General features: G+C 32.6%; 2 protein-coding genes across 4 annotated transcripts in view; one reads left to right on the top strand and one right to left on the bottom strand.

Moving 5' to 3' along the window:
• Positions 1-23330, top strand: part of LOC143044839 (uncharacterized) — a 56698-nt gene that overhangs the window by 29945 nt on the left and 3423 nt on the right. For both annotated transcript variants that reach the window (XM_076217032.1, XM_076217033.1), the window contains exons 3-5: positions 18536-18640; positions 19178-19234; positions 21361-21432. In XM_076217032.1, coding sequence (XP_076073147.1) covers positions 18536-18640; positions 19178-19234; positions 21361-21432 — 234 coding nt within the window. The remainder of the gene's footprint in view (positions 1-18535; positions 18641-19177; positions 19235-21360; positions 21433-23330) is intronic.
• LOC143044838 (uncharacterized) lies at positions 9052-14550 on the bottom strand. Of its 2 annotated transcripts, XM_076217030.1 has the most exons (4): positions 14384-14550; positions 12613-12754; positions 9899-9996; positions 9052-9274 (listed from the first exon to the last, which is right to left on the bottom strand). In XM_076217030.1, the coding sequence occupies exons 1-4, from the start codon at positions 14419-14421 to the stop codon at positions 9241-9243; spliced, it is 312 nt and encodes a 103-aa protein (XP_076073145.1). In that variant the 5' UTR covers positions 14422-14550; the 3' UTR covers positions 9052-9240. The 2 variants fall into 2 exon arrangements, 1 of the variants encoding a protein (XP_076073145.1); XR_012968790.1 differs by lacking the exon at positions 9899-9996 and having other exon boundaries at positions 14384-14526.

The raw sequence follows: 23330 nt of genomic DNA on the forward strand, positions 1-23330 counted from the left end.
TACTACATGCCTGAAACTTTATTTATACTAAAATATGTGGAGGTAAGCCAAAAAAATATTTAATCGACCCCTACCCCCAATTTGTATAGCCAGAAGCCAATATTGACCATACCAACCCCGGATCTTTTCACCCTAGGGACCAAACTGAGCATACAATTTGTCTATACAAGGTGTCATTTTCATCGTAAATGCCTTGACTAACTAAAAGATGTGTTTTTCAATATAAATAGGTCCTTCATTCAGCGGAAAACACGATAAACCATCATAAAAGCCTAGAAAACCAACATAAAGGCAAATATCAATAAGAGTGAAAATCTTCCCCAAGCACCGCCCAGGCATGCCATTGTGGTATATCATAGCTCAAACTGATGCTTAGGGTGTTTACTACATGCTTGGATCTTTATATATACTTAAATATGTGAACGTAAGCCAAACAAATATTTAATCCACCTCTACCCCCAATTTGTATAGCTAGAAGCCAATATTGACCATACCAACCCCGGATCTTTTCACCCTAGGGACCAAACTGAGCATATAATTTGTCTATACAAGGTGTCATTTTCATCGTAAAGGCCTTGGCTAACTTAAAGATGTGTTTTCCAGCATAAATAGGTGCATCATCAAGCGGAAAACACGTTAAACCACCATAAAAGCCTAGAAAACCAACATAAAGGCAACTACCCATAAGAGTGAAAATCTTCCCCTAGCACCGCCCAGGCATGCCATTGGGGTATATTATAGCTCAAACTAAAGTTAAGGGTGTCTACTACATGCCTGAATCTTTATTTATACTGAAATATGTGGAGGTAAGCCAAAAAAATATTTAATCGACCCCTACCCCCGATTTTGATAGCCAGCCGCCAATATTGACCATTCCGACCCCGGATCTTTTCACCCTAGGGACCAAACTGAGCATATCATTGGTCTATACAAGTTGTCAATTTCATTGTAAAGGTCTAGGCTAACTTTAAGATGTGTTTTCCAACATAAATAGGTGCTTCTTTAAAAGGAAAACACGATAAACCATCATCAAAGCCTAGAAAACCAACATACAGGCAACTACCCATTAAAGTGAAAATCTGCCCCCAGCATCGCCCAGGCATGCCATTGGGGTATATAATAGCTCAAACTAATGCTTAGGGTGTTTACTACATGCTTGAATCTTTATATATACTAAAATATGTGAACGTAAGCCAAATAAATATTTAATCGACCCCTACCCCCAATTTGTATAGCCAGAAGCCAATATTGACCATACCAACCCCGGATCTTTTCACCCTAGGGACCAAACTGAGCATACAATTTGTCTATACAAGGTGTCATTTTCATCGTAAATGCCTTGGCTAACTAAAAGATGTGTTTTTCAATATAAATAGGTCCTTCATTCAGCGGAAAACACGATAAACCATCATAAAAGCCTAGAAAACCAACATAAAGGCAAATATCAATAAGAGTGAAAATCTTCCCCAAGCACCGCCCAGGCATGCCATTGTGGTATATCATAGCTCAAACTGATGCTTAGGGTGTTTACTACATGCTTGGATCTTTATATATACTTAAATATGTGAACGTAAGCCAAACAAATATTTAATCCACCTCTACTCCCAATTTGTATAGCTAGAAGCCAATATTGACCATACCAACCCCGGATCTTTTCACCCTAGGGACCAAACTGAGCATATAATTTGTCTGTACAAGGTGTCATTTTCATCGTAAAGGCCTAGGCTAACTTAAAGATGTGTTTTCCAGCATAAATAGGTGCATCATCAAGCGGAAAACACGTTAAACCACCATAAAAGCCTAGAAAACCAACATAAAGGCAACTACCCATAAGAGTGAAAATCTTCCCCCAGCACGGCCCAGGCATACCATTGGGGTATATTACAGCTCAAACTAAAGTTAAGGGTGTTTACTACATGCCTGAATCTTTATTTATACTGAAATATGTGGAGGTAAGCCAAAAAAATATTTAATCGACCCCTACCCCCAATTTTGATAGCCAGCCGCCAATATTGACCATACCGACCCCGGATCTTTTCACCCTAGGGACCAAACTGAGCATATCATTGGTCTATACAAGTTGTCAATTTCATTGTAAAGGTCTAGGCTAACTTTAAGATGTGTTTTCCAACATAAATAGGTGCTTCTTTAAAAGGAAAACACGATAAATCATCATCAAAGCCTAGAAAACCAACATACAGGCAACTACCCATTAAAGTGAAAATCTGCCCCCAGCATCGCCCAGGCATGCCATTGGGGTATAAAATAGCTCAAACTAATGCTTAGGGTGTTTACTACATGCTTGAATCTTTATATATACTAAAATATGTGAACGTAAGCCAAAAAAATATTTAATCGACCCCTACCCCCAATTTGTATAGCCAGAAGCCAATATTGACCATACCAACCCCGGATCTTTTCACCCTAGGGACCAAACTGAGCATATAATTTGTCTATACAAGGTGTCATTTTCATCGTAAAGGCCTTGGCTAACTTAAAGATGTGTTTTCCAGCATAAATAGGTGCATCATCAAGCGGAAAACACGTTAAACCACCATAAAAGCCTAGAAAACCAACACAAAGGCAACTACCCATAAGAGTGAAAATCTTCCCCTAGCACCGCCCAGGTATGCCATTGGGGTATATTGTAGCTCAAACTAAAGTTAAGGGTGTCTACTACATGCCTGAATCTTTATTTATACTGAAATATGTGGAGGTAAGCCAAAAAAATATTTAATCGACCCCTACCCCCAATTTTGATAGCCAGCCGCCAATATTGACCATTCCGACCCCGGATCTTTTCACCCTAGGGACCAAACTGAGCATATCATTGGTCTATACAAGTTGTCAATTTCATTGTAAAGGTCTAGGCTAACTTTAAGATGTGTTTTCCAACATAAATAGGTGCTTCTTTAAAAGGAAAACACGATAAACCATCATCAAAGCCTAGAAAACCAACATACAGGCAACTACCCATTAAAGTGAAAATCTGCCCCCAGCATCGCCCAGGCATGCCATTGGGGTATATAATAGCTCAAACTAATGCTTAGGGTGTTTACTACATGCTTGAATCTTTATATATACTAAAATATGTGAACGTAAGCCAAATAAATATTTAATCGACCCCTACCCCCAATTTGTATAGCCAGAAGCCAATATTGACCATACCAACTCCGGATCTTTTCACCCTAGGGACCAAACAGAGCATATCATTTGTATATACAAGGTGTCATTTTCATCGTAAAGGCCTAGGCTAACTTTAACATGTGTTTTTCAATATAAATAGGTGCTTCATTAAGCGGAAAACACGATAAACCATCATAAAAGCATAGAAACCCAACATAAAGGCAACTACCCATAAGAGTGAAAATCTTCCCCCAGCACCGCCCATATTGAGGACAGGATATTTAGACGGTCCTAGTAAACATGTTGAGATTTTCTTCTTTTCTTCTTTAACTCGTATATGTGTGGGCATTTATCTCTTGTCAAATGAAAACCTACAAAATTGCTTTTTTACCACTCCGGATATTTCCGGACTTCTTTATCCGGTCGGAGGGAATTATTGAGATTTCCACCTATAATACGTATACGTCTGGACTTTCGTCCTCGATCAAAGGGGAACAAACGAAATTTGGTTAGTAGTTTACCACTCTGATTATTTCCGGACTTCTTTCATCGATCTGAACAAATCAATTGAAATATCCACCCATGATCCGGTCATATCCGGATATTCATTGAAAGTCAAAGGAAACCTAGCAAAATTGTTATTGTACTACTTCGGACTACTTTCGCTGGTCTGAAGGAACTTATTGAGATATACACAGGTAATCCGTATACGTCCAGACATTCGTTCCTGGTCAAAGGGAGAACGACGAAATTGTTATTATACCACTCCGGATAATTCGGGACTTCTTTCGTCGGTCTGATTGAAATTATTGGGATTTCAATCCATAATCCGGATATGTCCGGACTTTCACCCACAGGAACCTAGCGAAATGTTGATTCAATTCATCAGGGTATTTCAAAAACTTCTGTCACTGGATGGCGTGATCTATTGAGATTTACTACTACCATACGTTGTCATTAAAGGCTAATAAACAAAATTTAAATCCAATCAAACCAGGGTTTAATTATTTTATTATACGACTATAAATGTTCCGTCATGTCATTTGCTAAAAACAAAGGAAATAATTTTTGATAAAACATTTTATTCATCGCGGCAAATATTACGAAGGGTCAATATAAGACTTGGACTATCCATGAATCTGAATATAAATTTTCTAAGGTAACGTCAATGGTGTCGATTGATGACGTCAAGTTAATTTCTTTTTTTTTTCATTTTCTCCTCGTTTTCTGTGTATTTGTTCTATTTTTTTTTTTTATTTTTTTTTTTTGCACATTTTTTTTTTATAACCTTTTTGAAAATTTTGACTTATGAAAATTATCAACTGCATGCAAAAGAACTTAGTGTCAATAGAGCATAATCTGGATTGGTGCTGACTTTTATCTCCCGTCAAATGGAAATTAACGAAATTCGTATTGTATCGGTCCGGATATTTCCGGACTTGTACCACCGGTCTGAGGGAATTTAATGAGATTTTCACCAAGAATCCGGAAATATCCGGACTTTCAACCCCGGTCAAAGGTAAACCAACGCAATTGTTATTATAACACTCTGTATAATTCCAGACTTCTTTCACCAGTCTGAGGGAACTTGAGATTACCTCCCATAATGTGGTTATGTCCGGACATTCAACGGAAGTCAAAGAGAACCTAGCGAAATGATTATCATATCACTCCCGATATTCAGGACAGGATATTTAGGCGGTCTAAGTAAAGGTATTGAGATTTCCTTCTTTAACTCCTATATGTTTGGGCATTTATCTCTTATCAAATAAAAACCTACAAAATTACTTGTATACCACTCCGGATATTTCCGGACTTCTTTATCCGGTCGGAGGGAATTATTGAGATTTCCACATATAATACGTATACGCCTGGACTTTCGACCTCGGTCAAAGGGGAACAAACGAAATTTTGTTAGTAGTTTGCCACTCTGATTATTTCAAAACTTCTGTCACTATTGAGATTTACAACTACCATACGTTGTCATTAAAGGCTAAAAAACAATTTTAAATCCAAATAAAGCAGAGTTTAATTATTTTATTTTATTGACTTTAAATTTTCTGCCATGTCATTTTCTAAAAACAAAGGAAATAATTTTTGATAAAACATGTTATACATCGCGGCAAAAATAACGAGAGGTTAATATAATACTTGGACTATCGTCCATGTACCTGAATATGAATTTTCTAAGTTAACGTCAATGGCGTCGATTTAGAACGTCAAGTTAATTCCCGTTTTGATTTTTTCATTTTCTTCTCGTTTTCGGTGTATTAGTTCTCTTCTTGTTTGTTTTGGGGCATATTTGTTTTTTATAACCTTATTGAAAATTTAGACTTATGAAAATTATTAAGTGATTCAAAAGACTTGTACCACCGGTCTGAGGGAATTTAATGAGATTTTCACCAAAAATCCGGAAATATCCGGACTTTCAACCCCAGTCAAAGAGAACACTGCGAAATGATTATCATATCTCTCCCGATATTCAGGACAGAATATTTAGGCGGTCTAAGTAAACTTATTGAGATTTCTTTCTTTAACTCGTATATGTCTTGGCATTTATCTCTTGTCAAATAAAAACCTACAAAACTTTTATACCACTCCGGATATTTCCGGACTTCTTTATCCGGTCGGAGGGAATTATTGAGATGTCCATTTTATTTTATAAGGTATGGTTGTTACTAATTAATTCATCATTAAAGGTCTTATGTTATCTTTTTATATAAAAAAAAATGTTTAAGACATCTTTTATGACAATAAGTAATATGATAAACAAAACCGGGCGCAATTAATATTTTGTTTGTAGTTTTATTATTCAAACATTTTAAACTGATTGTCGTCATCCTTTTCTTTTAGGCATTTGTTTTATATAAGGCGTTCTGTGGAACATTTGGTTTGGAATGTGTTGCAGGTGGCAATACTATTATCTTATTAGATTTAAGGTGTTTTAAACAACTATTTTTGGGGGAGAATAAAATGTCCACTAAAAAAAAGGTAAATGCATAAGGTTTGAGCCAAGCTGACATGGTGACCAGCAGTCTGGTCTTTCCATTCATAAACAATCATAAAACTCAGATTGAATTGTCATCTATTCATTGCTCAACGTTTCAACTGGGTCTACACAATAAACAGGATGAATGTTAATTGTGATCTAAACACATGCGCTTATTAATTACTGTGATAAGAATATTTCAGATTTTAAAAAAATAATACTATATCTATTTTCAGTACAAATCTGCATCCATTATTAGCTACTATTTCCCGAAAACATGTTTTACAACAGAAGAAAAAATAATTTATAATTAAATCAAGCAACGAATATAGAGATAAAATCAACCCGTTTTAACTATTTCTAAGTTGTATATTTTATAATTCATATTAAACTATAAAATTAAGATGTATATACTGAAACATTGGCCACTGCACGTTAAATAACCAAAACTGTATTAATATTTCGACTCCGGTCAAAGGTGACCAACTGAGTTGTTATTTTTAATCACTACGGATATTTCCAGACTTCTTTGACCGGTCTGTGAAAGAACATATTGAGATGTCCATCCATTGTCCAGACATGTTTTTATCACCAGAAAAAGGAAACCACCGAAAAATATAGATGCCATCGAGGCAACAAGTGTTTTACGATATTTCTCCACACGAGACAGTTAAATTTAAGGATCGAACAATTATTTGAAACTTTTTACACAGTAAAATGTTTGAAAAGTACGTCCAGTGACAACTTTATGTTATGAATATCCTGAACGTTGACAAATTTTAATCGAGTAGCAATTACTAATAATGAAACATTGTCATTGAGAAATTAATAACTACAATAAATTGTTTTATTTCTCAGAATACAAATTGCTGTTTTCAACTACAAAGAGAGTTCCAAATTAATCAAATCGTAAAAAAGACGTGGTATGAGTGCCAATGAGACAACGCTTTACAACAGTCCAAATGACACATAAATTACTATATTCTAATTTATGTTAATATGTTCCGGACCATATGAGTATTTGGACCGTACGCGTACGGTCTGACTAATTTTAAGAAGTTGGTCAAGTTCACTGATTAGACTAAAATATATATTACAGATCAAGATAACAGAAATCTCGAATCAATTTTAAAAGTTAAAATGTAAACTGAATAAAAACTAAATATTTTGACTATTTAAAAACAGACAGATTATTTCAATCTGTTAATCTCCTGTATTTAGCAAATTACATGGATTGAACTTTCAATCATTGAAATTGAAGTTATTGGAAGTAATTATAATGTTTGAAGATCTTCTTTTGAGAATATTTACGAACTTTACCACAAAAACCGACAAAAACACTGGACAGAAATTAATAAAATTAATAAAAAAAATCTATGGAAATAAATTAAGTAATAAAAAAATAAGGATTCATATAGACAATTAAATAAATACTTAATTTCAATTGATTAAAATCAAATGTTCACTTATTCACTTTATTCATCTAATTGTTATAATATTTTTATAATATTTTTGATTTTTAAAAACCAATAACAGATATGTTCCAGCTCGTAATAGACTGTACGAGTATACGCATACGTGGCACATACGGTCCGGACCGTACGCGTATTGTCCAAATACTCATATGGTTAAAAGTATACATTTGTACGCATACGGTCCGGACCGTACGCGTATTGCATGTCCAAATACTCATATGGTCTGGAACAAATTTATTACTTTTTTGTTAATGATTTTTACGGAAGCGTATTAGCGCCACACATTTTTTTTCCTATCTTTGCGTTATAACGTTATAACGCAAACCTTTGCGATATAACGCAAACCTTTGCGTTACAACTCAAATCTAACCTACTTTACACAGTTCTCAAGCGAGAGCTTACTTTGGAAGTATATATTTATATTCGGTTATAGCTATATTAGCAGGGTTGATTTTTTTCTTCGGTATAACCTCAATTTACTCGATTTTCAATATGGATATCGTTTTGGGGGGCCTTTATAGTTTGTTGTTCAGTGTGAGCCAATGCTCCGTGTTGAAGACCATACTTCGGCCTATGATGGTTTACTTTTACGAATAGTGACTTAGATGGAGAGTTTTCTTATTGGCACTCATACCACATCTTTTTATATTATTCTGCTCATTATTGGTCAATGATCTAATTATTCAAGCATTTTACTTTGCAATGACTACAAAGGTGATAAATTTTAATATATACAGCCTCCTCCATTAATAGCTACTGTTTCCTTTGAATCTTAAATAAGAAATAAGATAAAACAAAGGTTTGCGTTATTTCGCAAATGTTTGCGTTAAACGCAAAGGTTTGCGTTATATCGTAAATGTTTGCGTTATAACGCAAACATAGGAAGAAAAATTTTAAAAAATGTGTGGCGCTAATACGCTTCCGTAGATTTTCATTAATAATTGATAACTTTGTAGGGACATATTGAACATCAAATTATCGCAGCATACTGTAGGTTAAAAGGAAGTAATTAAATATGATTTCATCTAGTTTTAGTGGACACAACATAATGAGCATGGTAAGGGGAGAGTTTGGCGCCCGCTAACATGTGTAACACCGTCACATTCTGTATGTATTGATATGAACTAAGTTAGGAACCTGTTGTTCAGTGTCGTTTGTTGCTAGCTTGCTAAGTCACATATTTGCTTTTTGGTTTATTGTTTTGTGTATAGCTTAGGTCGCATTGGTTAGCTTTTCTCGATTAAATTGTTTAACGTTTGTCATTTCTTGACCTTTTATAGCTGATTATGCAGTATACGCTTTGATCATTGCTGAAAGCCGTAAGGTGAACTTTTGTTCTTAATTTTGGCGTCTTGTGAAGAGTTTTCTCATTGGCAATCTTACCCCATCATTTTTATATATAAGGCCTTTTTATGACGTAACAATTGGAAATTTGAAGAAAAAAAAACCAAGAAAAGTACGTATCATTAACGTGATTTAATCAAAGGACAAACGAATGAAATTAAATTAAACATGGACCATGCTTTCCCAAGACGGTTCCGTCCTCACCACAACTTTGGATCATGTGCATGAGGGTCTGTATGTCCGTACCCAGTCCCCAATTTCAGGTCCATAGGCTGGATTCTGCCAGGATTTTTGGGTACGTCGCCTTTAGATTCCTTTTAAGGGTTTTGTCACTGCTGAACTAGAAATATATAAATGTACACTCAATAAATAAGAATGAATCAATGCATGCAATTCCTTTTTCTCAAACACCTATTTTAAACAAACAAATAAAATGTGATATGAAGGTTTAGCATTACGACATGCATTTTAATATGTGACATAAGTATTTTACCTACCATTTTTTCTGAGAAGATACGCAAGATCGTCAGAAGAATTTCAGTGACTATCGGTTTTGGAACTCCTTTTCTATTGTACCAGTATTATGTTCAGTTTTACAGATATATGAAAATCAGTCAATATTTAGTATGGATACTTTTTGTTTCAATATGAAACAAAGGTCTGTGAATTCGTTCTTGTTAACACGACAATGAATTGCAGATTGTATTGGCATCAAGATAAAAAAAATTATATTTCTGTATTCTCAAACTGTAACAAGTATCTGTCATAGGTCGCTATTATCAAATTGCTTTTGTTAAGTGCGTATTTGCTATTTTGTGTTTGTGCTGACTGCTGAGATAGTAGGACGATGGTTCGAGAAGAAATGCAACGTAACATCAGTGTTATGACATAACCATATAACGTTTTTTGTATGTAGATTTTTCTACTTCTTGATAAATAAAAATATATTTTTGTAATTTATTACCTTTCCCAAAATGCTTCTCTGCATAATGTCATAGGAAACGCGCTCCCATTCAGATGTTTAATCTTTGGTGGGTCTGTTACAATTTTATTTAGATCATGCTGTAAATTATATTTATAAACCATTTATTTGTAAATATCGCATATCTGCTCACTGTTTGAATATAGAAACTGACCGATTTTATAATATTAAGAGACATCTGAGACTTTGTAATATGTGTGATAAACAAGTACTGTAATTGAAGATGAATATCATTTTATTTTAGTATGTGAAAAGTATAATGAACTTCGAAAGAAATTTATCAAACCATATTATTGGAGAAAACCTTCGAATTTTAAACTCATACAACTGCTATCTGTTCATAATGTAAAGGAACTTAACAATTTAGGGAAGCTTTTATTTCTGGCCAAAAAGGCACGTAATTAATTTTATCATTATGAATGCTTAATATGTGTTAAGTTTTACCATACTCTGCTGTTCTGTTATATGGGTATACTTACTTATATGATTTTTTGACTAATTGTTTAAATGTAAATATATTTCACTGATGTAATTGAATATTTGTAATATTTATAATTCTATAAGCTGTATTGCTTACGAATAAAAGATTATTAATTATTAATAAATCTAGAGCGGAAATAAATCGCAGCTTGATTTGACTTCTTAACTTTATCCGTTAATTAATCCCAGCTTCAACATGCGTGATTTATGACAATTTATTGTTGAGTGTGTAAATATTGACACCTGTGTGTAAACTAATGTCTCTTTTTAAAAGATTTGATGTTTAAAACTATAAATATTCATGTACTTGTTGATTGGAAAAAGTACGATTTAAAAAAAAAATTAATTTCTATTTTTGATACACAATATCCCAGATTGAGATCGATTAACAGGTGAAATCATCTAACCATGAAAGAAATACCTAATCAAATTCTGTGTTTTCACAAAATATGTTCATATCAGTAAATGTTTAGTGCCAAGAATGTTAGTATCGATATATGGAATATATGTCTCCATAACAAAATTCTCACATTACCAATTTTTGTGACTTTTTTTCTTCAAAACTGTCTTTTTGTGATTTTATTCAACATCAAACTTTCTTTTCAAACAAGATTTTCTAATTGAATGTCGTATTTTCTTTTCATTCCTATTTTCAAAGGAAACCAACAATTTATTTTAAAAAATACTGCCCCAAACCTCTTTCCACAAAAAAAGAATTTGATTGTCATTGTTTTATATATAATCATTAATAAACCGCAATTGCATATTATAAAACATAATCTGGAACTACTTATATATAAATACATTTATCTATTAGTCCAAGCATACGGTAATATATGACAGTATATTTTTCCTGTTTCAATTACCATGTACATACATGTATGAGGCTAGGCATGGGTCATCATTTATGAGGATATGAATGATATTAGAGACATATATTATTTTTCTCTGATGTAGTTTGAAGAAAAGAGAATAATGCATGGTACCGATAAATGTAATTATCATATACTTAGACTAAATAACATATGATTTTTACCGTATGATAATAGCATTAAATTAAAGTATTTTCCATATTTTCCGAATTGGTGCTTAGCGGGCTGATATGAAAAGTTTATCACATGCTTCGATTGTTATCACATGCCTTTCCGTAACGTTATCACATGGCATTCCGGAAAATACACCTCAATGCTACGTTTTCAGTGAAAAACATTACAAAGTAGTGTACAAAACAATTATTTGAATAGTGGAAAGTATATTGTGTAAAATGATTAAATTAAATTAAAAAAAATATATATTAAATAAATGCAGTTTTTAAGTTTTTCTGAAACATAATTTAGAAAGTTACTTTAAAAAAGTTGACTTTTCCAAACAATGTTCATGATGCATATTGTTGAATTATTTTTTGTCAATTCGTCAATATTTAAATGATTTTTTCTCTGTTGAGGCATATGATAGAAAGATTTCATATTGAATGTATCAAATTTTTGGTCCGACGTCCGTGAACTTTTTACTCTTTCAACTTCTTTTCGGGAACCACGTAGAAAGATCAATATATGAATCTGTTATTTTTCTCTACTGTTGAAGCATATGATAAAAAGATCATAACATGTCATTTTTCATATCGCATGTATTATCAGCCCTCGGTCAATATCAGCCCTCGAGCCATGCGGCTCTTGGGCTGATATTGAACCTAGGGCTGATAATACATGCGATATGAAAAATGCCATGTAATAATTTGATAATAACAGATTAAAGAGGTGATTGTTGGTTACTCAACGTCAAGTGGCAAATATTACATACATGCTTAGGACAATTATAATAGAGATCAATTGACTAAAGAAAAAAGTGAAATGTTAAAAAAAAATAACGATAAAGAACTATAGAAATGATGATCTGACATCTTTAATTTAAAATATTAAGTAGACCAATTTCAAAGAAACAAGGCCATTTAAAAAGTTAATGAAATTATTGTAATATAACGTAATTAAATCATTATAATGACTAAAATATTACCATTACCACGCACACTCACATAAATGTTTATTAAATATATAATTTGGATCGCAATACCCCCCCCCCCCCTCCCCCCCACACACACACACACCGACTTCAAGGTTCTGGATACGCCCCTGTTATTTGTTGGGTATATTTTTTAAACGTGTTAATCGGTATACTTTCTCATTTTCATGTTATAAGATTACCACTAAAACACTTACCGGCTTTTTTGTATAAGTAGAATTGCTCTGTACTATAGTGTACCACTTTCCAGACACCTCGAATCGGGCGGCATAAAAGTTACTAAGTGGTGACTCTATTTTATAAAAAAGAAAGACTTCCTTTCTTGGATTGGATGTTGAACTGAAAAAGAAACATGCATATAAATACATTACGTATTTAAAACTTGCAAAAGACAAAAAAAATACGACCAAAAGCCGATTTATATATTATATGTCACAGTATGGCCTTTAACGATGTACAAAACCAATACCATATAGTAAGCTTTAAAGACCTGGCATTCTATGCGGCCCTTACTATGAGGGGCGTTTTAAAATAAATTTAGAGACAAAGAACGTATTTGAGAAGAAGAAAAAACGTGTCCGCTTTCATACTCCAAACCTCTCATAAAAAGGTAAAAAGATCGTACCATAATACAATTTCTTTCGAAAGATTACAGGTAAATGTTAAATTGGATTACACAGTGTCCATGTATTTTTTTGTTGTTACCAGACTTTACCTGACATTATACAATCTTACATAATAATACCTATGTGGTTTAGTATTAATGAGGATATTTGTCACTTGCAATATACAGTAATAAATAACAACCATATCAAAACTTATTTTGTTAAAAAGTTAATGAAATTATTGTAACATAACATAATTAATCAAATCATTAGAATGAATAAAATATTTAACGTAATCGAAAATTAAAAAAAAGTTCACTAATAATTTAAATGAGGACCCAAAAAACTAGAATGTAAGACAGAAAGTCACAGGACAAAAAGTCACAATTCATTTTTTCTGATATTTTCTTTGAATAAAAAACGCTTATTTCTACAAAAATATTTTTGTATTTTTCTTGAACTATTGTAAATAAACCAACCTTGTAAACAAAATTTATCAAAAACATATCAAAGATGATCAAATAATTATTAAAAAAACAAAATGTCAAAGTGGCTTCAGTTGGCACTTAAATGGCTTCATGGTGCAAAGAAATCTTTCTTTTGCATTATAAAATTTAAATAAATCTTAATTTTTCAAGTATAATGACACATTTCTTAAACTTTAATATGAATATATGTATTAAAAAGTAAATATTTCAAGATATTTCTCTTATATATTCAAACAATTGTCAACAGATTATTTGTGACTTTTGTCCTGTGACTGTTAGGTGACTTTATGTCCTGTGACTTTTTGTCCTGTGACTTTCGGTCCGTTTACCAAAAAATAGATAGGGCTCTCTGATCTGTTCTTGGTATTGTGATCTATTATAGATAAGAACTGTCACAAACGGCTCCATAGGGTAGAATCAATTCAAGTAGATGATAGCTAAAATAAACATAAGGCAGGAACATAGCCCCCTATGACTTTTTTCAAAGCGCTTTTAGGACTAGAGGACATGACTTTTTTACTTAGAACATGTGCGTTTATCAAACATGTATCTTCGGAAAAGTCATAGGAATCGTCTCATTAATCACATGGACTCTTAGATGTAATTTCAATTTAACAATGTTGAAAACTTAATCGTTCTATTCTATAACATAAAATAACAGTTAATAAGGGTTTCAGTCAAGGGTGAGACTCCTTCCTAAAAATGGGAACTCTATATACTTCATACAATGCTATTCCTAAATCTGTCCCGAAGTCGAACTATTATTTGTTTTAAATTTCTTAACGAAAATTATCTTAAATTAAAATATAATTATTTAATTTGATCAATTATAACTGTTAAAACCAAAAGAACTTGAAGAACCAAAATATTCGTACCGTATTCTATCTTTGTTCTCTCTTTGACGATATTCCATTACTAATCTTCTTTTTGCTGGATGAAATACTGTCGCACTCACGGTTGAAGTTCAATTGTAAAACTACACATGACAGTACTTCTTTAACCAAAGCATTTTGATTAAACCAATCAAAATACCTACATTGAAAGACTTGTTCCCTGTCTTTTAAAGGATATCTGAGATACCCGTATATCAGAGATAGAGGACCAGCCTATTGCATTTACTGCATGGTTTCGAATTCTAGATAGCATTTCTTATTATATTATTTCTCACTTAACCTACATTTACTATAAGTATTTTAAAATTATGCGCGAATTAAAACTGAAAAAAATACCGTATTCTGTCATAATAAATAAATTGAAGTGCAATCGGCAAAAGGTTCTGTTTGCAACACATTTGTATCGTTTATGTTACATAATTATTCAAATTGCACTTAGTCTAACGGTATTTTTTCTATCAATAATTGATGTTTCATAGGTTTGAAGGTTGTACAGATATAATATATATACAAGTCTAAAGAAAGTTAAACCTATGATTGCTTTGGATTTTTTTTTACACATGTGCATGCAAAACAAATTTCTTGGTAGAGGGGTCTAAATACAGCACAAACAACATTTTTTAAAAGACCGAACAGTGAACAAGTATATTTCGACAAATGCATTTGACTAACAGGTCGAACAAAGGATGTTTTTGAATTATATGCCATGATACAAAAAGCAAACAATAACCAATTACTCAACTGCCATGGACATAATATTGTTTTGTAATTCCAAAATGTTTTTAATCAAAATATAAATAAAATAGATAATTTGCTTCAGTTTAAAACCGTTTATAGCTGACTATGCGGTATGGGCTTTGCTCATTGCTGAAGGCCGTACGGTGACCTATAGTTGTTAATTTCTGTGTCATTTTGGTCTCTTGTGGACAGTTATCTCATTGGCAATCATACCTCATCGTCTTTTTTATATGTGTCTGTGTGTGGAAAAAAAATACAAGAACAAAAACAATTTGGAAAGGGGAACTTCTTATTGTCCTTTTAATAGCTGATCATCAAACGTCTTTAAATTTTGCTCATAGGAATCTTTACTCTAAAATCATTTTGCTACAAACGAAACAAACACAGAAATAGGATAAGTAGCTTCTTATAACATATCATTTCCCTTGCGTAACTATGTTTTATATTAATAATTTGTACAGATTTCTTATGTCTCATGCGTAGGCCTAAAAATATATATGTATGATACATTAACCACTGTTATACTAGTTCCAATCTATACATAATTCTTATAAATAGCAACGGCGAAAATCCAATTTCAAACAAAAAGAAATATATATAAATATGAAATGGAATGAAGTTAGGTGATATATAATCGCCATTGTGGCGGAATGAGCATGCGTTTCCGAATTTTCCTTACATAGACATATAGGTTGAAATCACAAATTTTTAGGTAAAATTGTAACCAATTAGATAATTGGTTGTTTTGATACATTTCCATGTCTTCATATAGATTGGTAAAACAGTTTACAGTAAGTAAGTAAGTAATTTTTATTATAGTGACATGTGTAATATATCAGTTCAGTAAAGTTCAAAATATATATTACATACACAACAAGTGTGGACACAGATGAGTGTGGATAGTATGTTTGGATGTTTGACAGTGTTTAATATGACAAAAGGAGTTCTGTGCTTTTCCTATATGGTGTTATAATATTAATTGTGTTAACTGAGACACTAATTGCATTAATTACCAAATGGTTACGATAGAATATGTTCCAGATCTTTGATTTTGGATACATTTTGGAGCTAGGAGAGCAACACATAAAAAAAATATTTTTTCATGTATTTTTTTTTTTTTTTTTGTATATTAATAAGGCCGTTTTCTCGTTTGAATTGTTTTACATTGTCATTTCGGGGCCTTTTATAGCTGACAATGCGATGTGAGCTTCGATCATTGTCAAAGCCATTCGGTGACCTGAAGTAATGTTTGTGTCATTTTGGTCTCTTGTGGGGAATTGTCTCATTGGCAATCATACCACGTATTTTTTACATGTACATGTTTTTGCTTATTACATGTACATGTATTTGTATGGTTCTATTATATAACATTCTGGTGGATCATCAGTATCATTAGTAAAACATTTTGCTAAAATGTCGAATTGTTTCTCAGATTAGAAGAAATTTATTGTTTTTTAGTAATGACAATGCCTGACATGATGCTTTGCTCTAGATGAGCTAGAAAGTAAACTTATGTGTTGTTTTCTTTTTTTTTATCAATTCTTTGAAAATAACTCCTCCAAAGTTGGTCAAAGCAAAAAAAAAAGTTTTGACCAATAGGAAAATGATATCACCAAAAGAACCTTAGTGAGCATGCTTCAAAGACTGATAACTGCTCCAAAGGTTATCTGATAGAATTTTACATACACAATAAAATACACCCGACCCATTGGGTCTATAAGTCACTTAACAATCATAAAACGTATTTCTTTTATCACAGATTTCAAACAAAATAATGAAAAAAAATTATTTACATTTGTTTATATAATGATAATCATTAAGTTTCTGTAATCAACATCAATGTGAAATCATAATGCAGAGACTCCAGAGACACATGTAGTGCTTATGTGAAACCTTGGTCGGTTGCTTTTGTCAAATTTGTTTTTCTAATCGGCTTTTAAAAACCATTATTTAAGAATTGACTGCTTCTTTTTGTAACTTCATTGGGATGTAAAAGCGTAGTCCGAAGTACATTTTGTGCGAAAATTGTAAATTTCTAAACAAGTCTAAAAATGTGCACACGGTCAACGCTTTTACAACCCTATGAAGTTACAAAAAGAAGCATTCAATACTTATTATTACATTTCTTTCAGTTAGGATCATGAAAACACGGTTTTCATCAAGTTTTTATTTAACTTACATGTGCACTTTCTTGTGGAACCTCGTGTCATCATGAATGATAAATGTTATTGTGTTATGAAGTTGACTAAGGAATAACGCGAGATTGCAATGTAGCCAAATAGAATAATGTATTATAATGAAACATACATCTAATGTAATTATTTCTTCATGACAATAGTTTAAACTTTGTTATATATTATGTAAGATGTTGTAAGATTGTCAATGACTAAATGTTATCCTCTGTATGTTGTCGTAAGGCCCTCAACAACGAGTCAGATTTATGTTTTGTTTAACTTTTCATAGTGGACATATACGACACCATTATTTGAAAGAGAGACATTTCAGAAGTAAAACAGATCCCAGAATTATTTTGCGATTTAAAGTTAAAAAAAATCAGATATCATTTTTTTACCAGAAACAAAAGGAACAACAACCACAAAAAGTAAATTTTAATCTTTGACCAACCTGATGTTCAAAGTTTATTTTCTATAGTCATCACGACCTCTATATTCCACAATAAATTTATATTGAATGTGAAAGAAGTGAAGAAAGTGCCATTAAAGGGCATTTGAAGTATACAAATACAAGAAAGATATATTTTATTTGAATACCAAATGTTCATATATCTCTCTTTTTTAATTGTTAAACAAATTTTAACTTGAATATTTCTTTCTTATTCTTGTCACTTTTTATATATATCATCACAGGAACAAGCTATTGGAATCCTATTTAATGTATAACTCTCATCATGAAAATACTACACACATTTGTCACTGCACGAACTCATTATTAGACTGAATTTTAATTTCAAGCACCGAAAAGGGATTTCAATCTGTTATTTTTACGAATGTTTCCTTGATTTTGATTTAAACGTTCTCCTGAAACACAAAAAGGCCATAAAAATGTGCTCCGGAATATTCCGGACTGGACGGCAATTTCAAAATTGGGCATGGTGAATGAGTCCGGAATATTCCGGAGTGGTCGGAGTCCGGAGCCGAGGTGACTCCGGAATATTCCGGACTATTCCGGAGTGAGGGAATCGGGATTCAGGCCCAAGTCCGGAATATTCCGGAGTGGTCCGGACAAATCCGGAGTGAGGGAATCGGGATTCACCTGGGTCCGGAATATTCCGGAGTGGTCCGGACCATTCCGGAGTGGGGGAACCGGGACGCAGGCGGAGGGAATCGGGATTCAGGCGGAGGGAGGATCCCCCAGTAATATTTTTATTATCTTTAGACATAGATGACGACTTCTCTACTACAACTGTCAAGATAACGAGCACAAGAAATACAAGTAAAAGATCTACACGGTTTCCAGGATATTTTTCAAAAACCACACAAGGTAAATATTCTACGGTCATATTAATAACATATGCGATACCAATTTTTCAGCACCAGATGCGCATTTCGACAATCAATTTCTCATCAGTGATGCTCGATGCCAAAATTCTTGAAAACCATGATAGCTTATAAAAAGGACGAAGAGCTATAAACCAAAGTGGAGAAAAAGGAGAAAAAAATCATTTGACATTCCATCTTTGGTTTTGTGATTTAAGACTAGTCAATAGCTTGTAATGACAATAGGGTTGTATTAAAGACGTAGCAATTAAAATGTACCGGCAAAATAAAAGAGATTTAGTAATAGTACTTTATTTTTAAAGAATATCCAACGACACCATACAGAAGTGTGTTTGCTTTAGATATCAATTGATGATAGAAAAACGAATTTGAAGATATTTTTTTCATCTACTATAATAATCATGATGGTTTTTTTTCAATTAGATTCATTTTTTTTTAATTCTATCAGTGTCAGTTAGTCGATATGAAATTGAGGTATAATACTGCACATGTTTTTATGTATTTTTAATTGATTACTTAGGTAGGATACAAACGAGTACCAGAGCAACCAGAGAAACTACAGATAAAGTCAAATATGGTATGTCGATTTCTTTATTAGTCAAGAACATAATTATTGCGACCACAACTGTTAGAGTCGATGACGTTATATCTCACCAATTTATATTTTTTTAAGTATAATGCTTTGTTTAATTGCTTAATCTATTCGTTGTTGTTTAAACTTAAGGTGGCAAATATTGCTGTTAGTCATGACGAACTCAATTTGATTTGAAAATAACACAGAATGTGTTTTTTTTTTTCTTTTTGTTTGTTAATTTTTTTGAAGGGGGTAAACATTTTGCCTTTCTCTTTAATGGTTCCATCAGAGTACCTGTAAGGACGATCATGGTGCTATGTGAGGCATCGGATATAACGGAAGATTCCGACCAAACGGGACTATGTATTTATGCATCCTGCAGAACGGACACCCTGTTTAGTATTTGATTTGAGAAGTCCGTTTAGACCATACTTTTTTTTACCCAATATATTCTTTCATTTTTATTCGAAACAGTGAAAAACAAATTCAGAACTGTGACATTCAAATATGCTTAAAAACAATGCGAAATGAGTATATTGGTTATTTTGTTTACTGTGTAGCAAGTGTTCTGTGGCGCATTCTAAATTAGAAGAAATTATAATAAACAATAAGTTGAATGATATGAACATATAAACAGGAAGTGTCCACTATATTATAATTGCATTTAAGTAATATGAACTTTTATAAGTAAGCATGTCAACAATATATCCTATAAACTTAAGAAATATTCAGAACGGTCGATTACATGTATGAGGCGATATCATACTTGACATATTTATGACCCGTGTCTATTTCCTTTTGTTTTATTTACAACCTTATTGCGTGTACTTGTGTCAAGTGGTCACTATTTATTGTTGATACATGTATGAGGGTCTGGATGTGGCTTTCGGAAATAGACTTCCTCCCCCATATAACATACTTATCGATGTCCTAGCACTCGGGGGTGGGGATTGGCCTTTTACATATTGTTGTAAATACCTAAACTTAGTGAGACGTCTTCATTAATCCCGAAAGGGAATGTACATGGATTCAACTGTACCCTCCCAGCTCTCGAAGGGTGCTCCGAATAATAGACGAATCTACAAGTAAAATACATACTAGGTTCAAAAACTACAGAAAGGGGGGGGGGGGGGGGGGGTAAAAAACAAAAGAATAGAAACTAATGACAGAGGGTCTAAAATATGTAGAGAAAATGGCAAAAACAAAAATACAGAATACAGAATTGAAGGACATCCCCTTTCCAGACCCTCTTGTGTAGTCGGTATGCACTTACAAATCTTTAAAGATCTATAACGTTAAGTGCATTCTGTTATACAACACGCATAAATTCATTTCAACATAATTGTTTTTAAAAATTATCAGTAAAGATAACCTTTTAAAAAGTCCTTGTTTATCGGAAAAAGTGCATTGTTTGTTTTATTTTTTTGGTAATTACATCACGGAGCTAAATATAGGACAGTGGTGTCAGACCAGCAATTCACCCACATGAATTTAGAAAAGATGAAAAAGTAGCCCTTTCCTGGCAAAAAATAGTTATTGTAGTGTCAATTGTTATCTAAACAAAGATAAAACTTTCGATGATATATATAATATACATGTGACTTTGTCGGTCATTTTTCATTTTTGGAAAAATTTACTTGTCTCTGGTTTCGCATTACAAATTGGGGACTTCATTGCAAGACTTTAACTTTCAAAAAAATGTTTGAAAAGTGGCATATAAAAAGGTGATACATGTTATACGTGTATTCAAAATATTCCTCGTTTCTGAAAAAAAAGGCTTAAGATTAACCGGAATCATTATTTTTGTACCAAAGTTACCCTTTTTATTTTCCATACCCAATAGGTATACTGGATAGGATTTACATAATAGACACTTAGGGTAAAGCGTGTGGAAATAAGGGATACAAATTGAAGAATGAAGAATAATAACACCAAAACATAAAAAATGGAGAACATATTTGGTTACCGTAACAATAAGTAAACTTTTTAAGAATAGCGAAAAAATGGTTTAAAGTTTAAGAATAAGGAAATGAAGGATCCATTTCCAGAATCTCATATAATTATGCAAATTGTACGTCAATCAACATGTTGAAACTACAATAAATAAAAATAAATGTTCCCATTTTCAGCAACACCTACATACCCAACCAATAGTACCCATGGAAACAGAACTTCTCAAGTGGATAAAATTCTAACAGCTGGTATGTAAATTAAATGGTTAATTTATTATGTTCTGTTACAGTACATGTACAGTCTTGAGACAACAGTCACAAGTTTTTCACCTTTGAAAAATTGTCCCATTATTTCATAAAAACCACATTTAAAAAAAAAATCTACATTAATAGTTTAACATTAAAAATATCATCAAAATCAGACCTCAACTAAGTTAGTTTTTGACATCGGTTTGATATAGAATAATAGGGGAATTTTCGATAGCTTATAATATATATAAGGTGAAACGTATTGACATGTACTGCCAATCAACCAATCGTCACTAGTAAGTTTTATATAATGATCTAGAAATAACCATCCAATTAATAGGAAGTTTATTAAAAAAACAACGGTTTCACTGAAAAGCAATCAACAACTAGTATCGAATTCATAACAGTGTGGCTATGGACATTGATTGGCGCACTTTAATATCCCATTGACTGGGACAGATTAGGTGAACGATCGTCTATAACGCCCATTGCTCACGACGTCCTTAATATAAACATTTAAACCGTGGGGTCACCAAAGGTTCTCAACGCCTATATAAAATAATTCGAAATACTAATCAGGAATTTGTGTTTTGATTTATATTGATTAAATAAACGTCCTTTACTTGTGTTTTTGTTATTTTTCGACAATCAATTTTCATAAGAAGATATCGCAAAGCCATGTTCTTTCAGAAAAAAGAATGACTTACTAAATGCATGTATTGATTGATTATCTTTTTCGGATTTAACAATTTCGATTGTCGAGTTATGTAATCTTTTAACTTTTATCTGGTCTAATTTTATTTTAGAACGAATGCATAATCCACTTTCAAAAGTTGTGCAAATACGAAACATAAAGACAAAATATACTTCTGCCCTGTCTTTTTCGTACTTGAAAGTTATTGGATAGTAAGAAAGCTATTTGGATTAAACCTTGTGAAATTTGCATGCATTTACGTTATTGTATTGGCAAAATGTATCATTTGGTGTATATAGGAAACTTAAACCGTTCTGCTATACTGCTACTATACTTGTGAAAAACACTTGGCAACAGAAACGCATTCATCTTATCTATATAAAAAAAATCGACCCAATTTACATAGAAATGGACGTCTTCGTGCATTTGTGATCGCAAATAAAATATGTTCCGGACCTTATGAGTATTTGGACCATACGTGTATGGTTGGACCATATTAGTATACCCTTATGGTCATGATATATGCGTATGGTCCAAATACTCATTTGGTCCGGAACACATACATGATATTCTGTGCGTTGTCGGTCGTCTATTAATTTTTTTCTTTTGTTGATGGATTTGACGTCTTTCTGTGAGTGTTATTTGTTCATGACTTAAAACTTACTTGCAAATAATTTAAAAACAAGACTTGATTTATAAAAATGTCCAAACAAACCATGATTTTTTTTTAAACATACATCACATCCATTGCAAAAGGCTAAAATTCGCCAGGTCTTTAATTTCAACTAAGTGAGTTGACTAAATTAATGTTGCGGACCATTTTCCAATTTCCATGCAGTATCCCTATTTTTTTTTCTCGCTCATCTTTTATGTTTGTTTTTTTCATCCCAAGACCTCTTGGAGCTTTCATTCTATAAAGTGTGTAATTTGCTAATAGTCGAAGGCCATACGGGGACCTATAGCTTGATAACGCCTGTTGGTCCCTGGAAAGAATGTTTCTGATTGTCTATCACACTTCATAATTATTCTTATTTTAACATGCAGTTATATCTATGATAAGAATGAAAATTGAATTGTCATTGAGACAAAAACCCAACCAAAGAGCAAAAAAAAAAAAAGAAAAAAAAAGCCCAAGGTAACATGTAGATCTTTCGTATCAAGGGAATTGCTATAAATATATTTATTTCAGGTTAATAGTATTAGG

This window comes from Mytilus galloprovincialis, chromosome 9 (genome assembly GCF_965363235.1).
Source record: "Mytilus galloprovincialis chromosome 9, xbMytGall1.hap1.1, whole genome shotgun sequence".
In the NCBI taxonomy this organism is placed as follows: domain Eukaryota; kingdom Metazoa; phylum Mollusca; class Bivalvia; order Mytilida; family Mytilidae; genus Mytilus; species Mytilus galloprovincialis.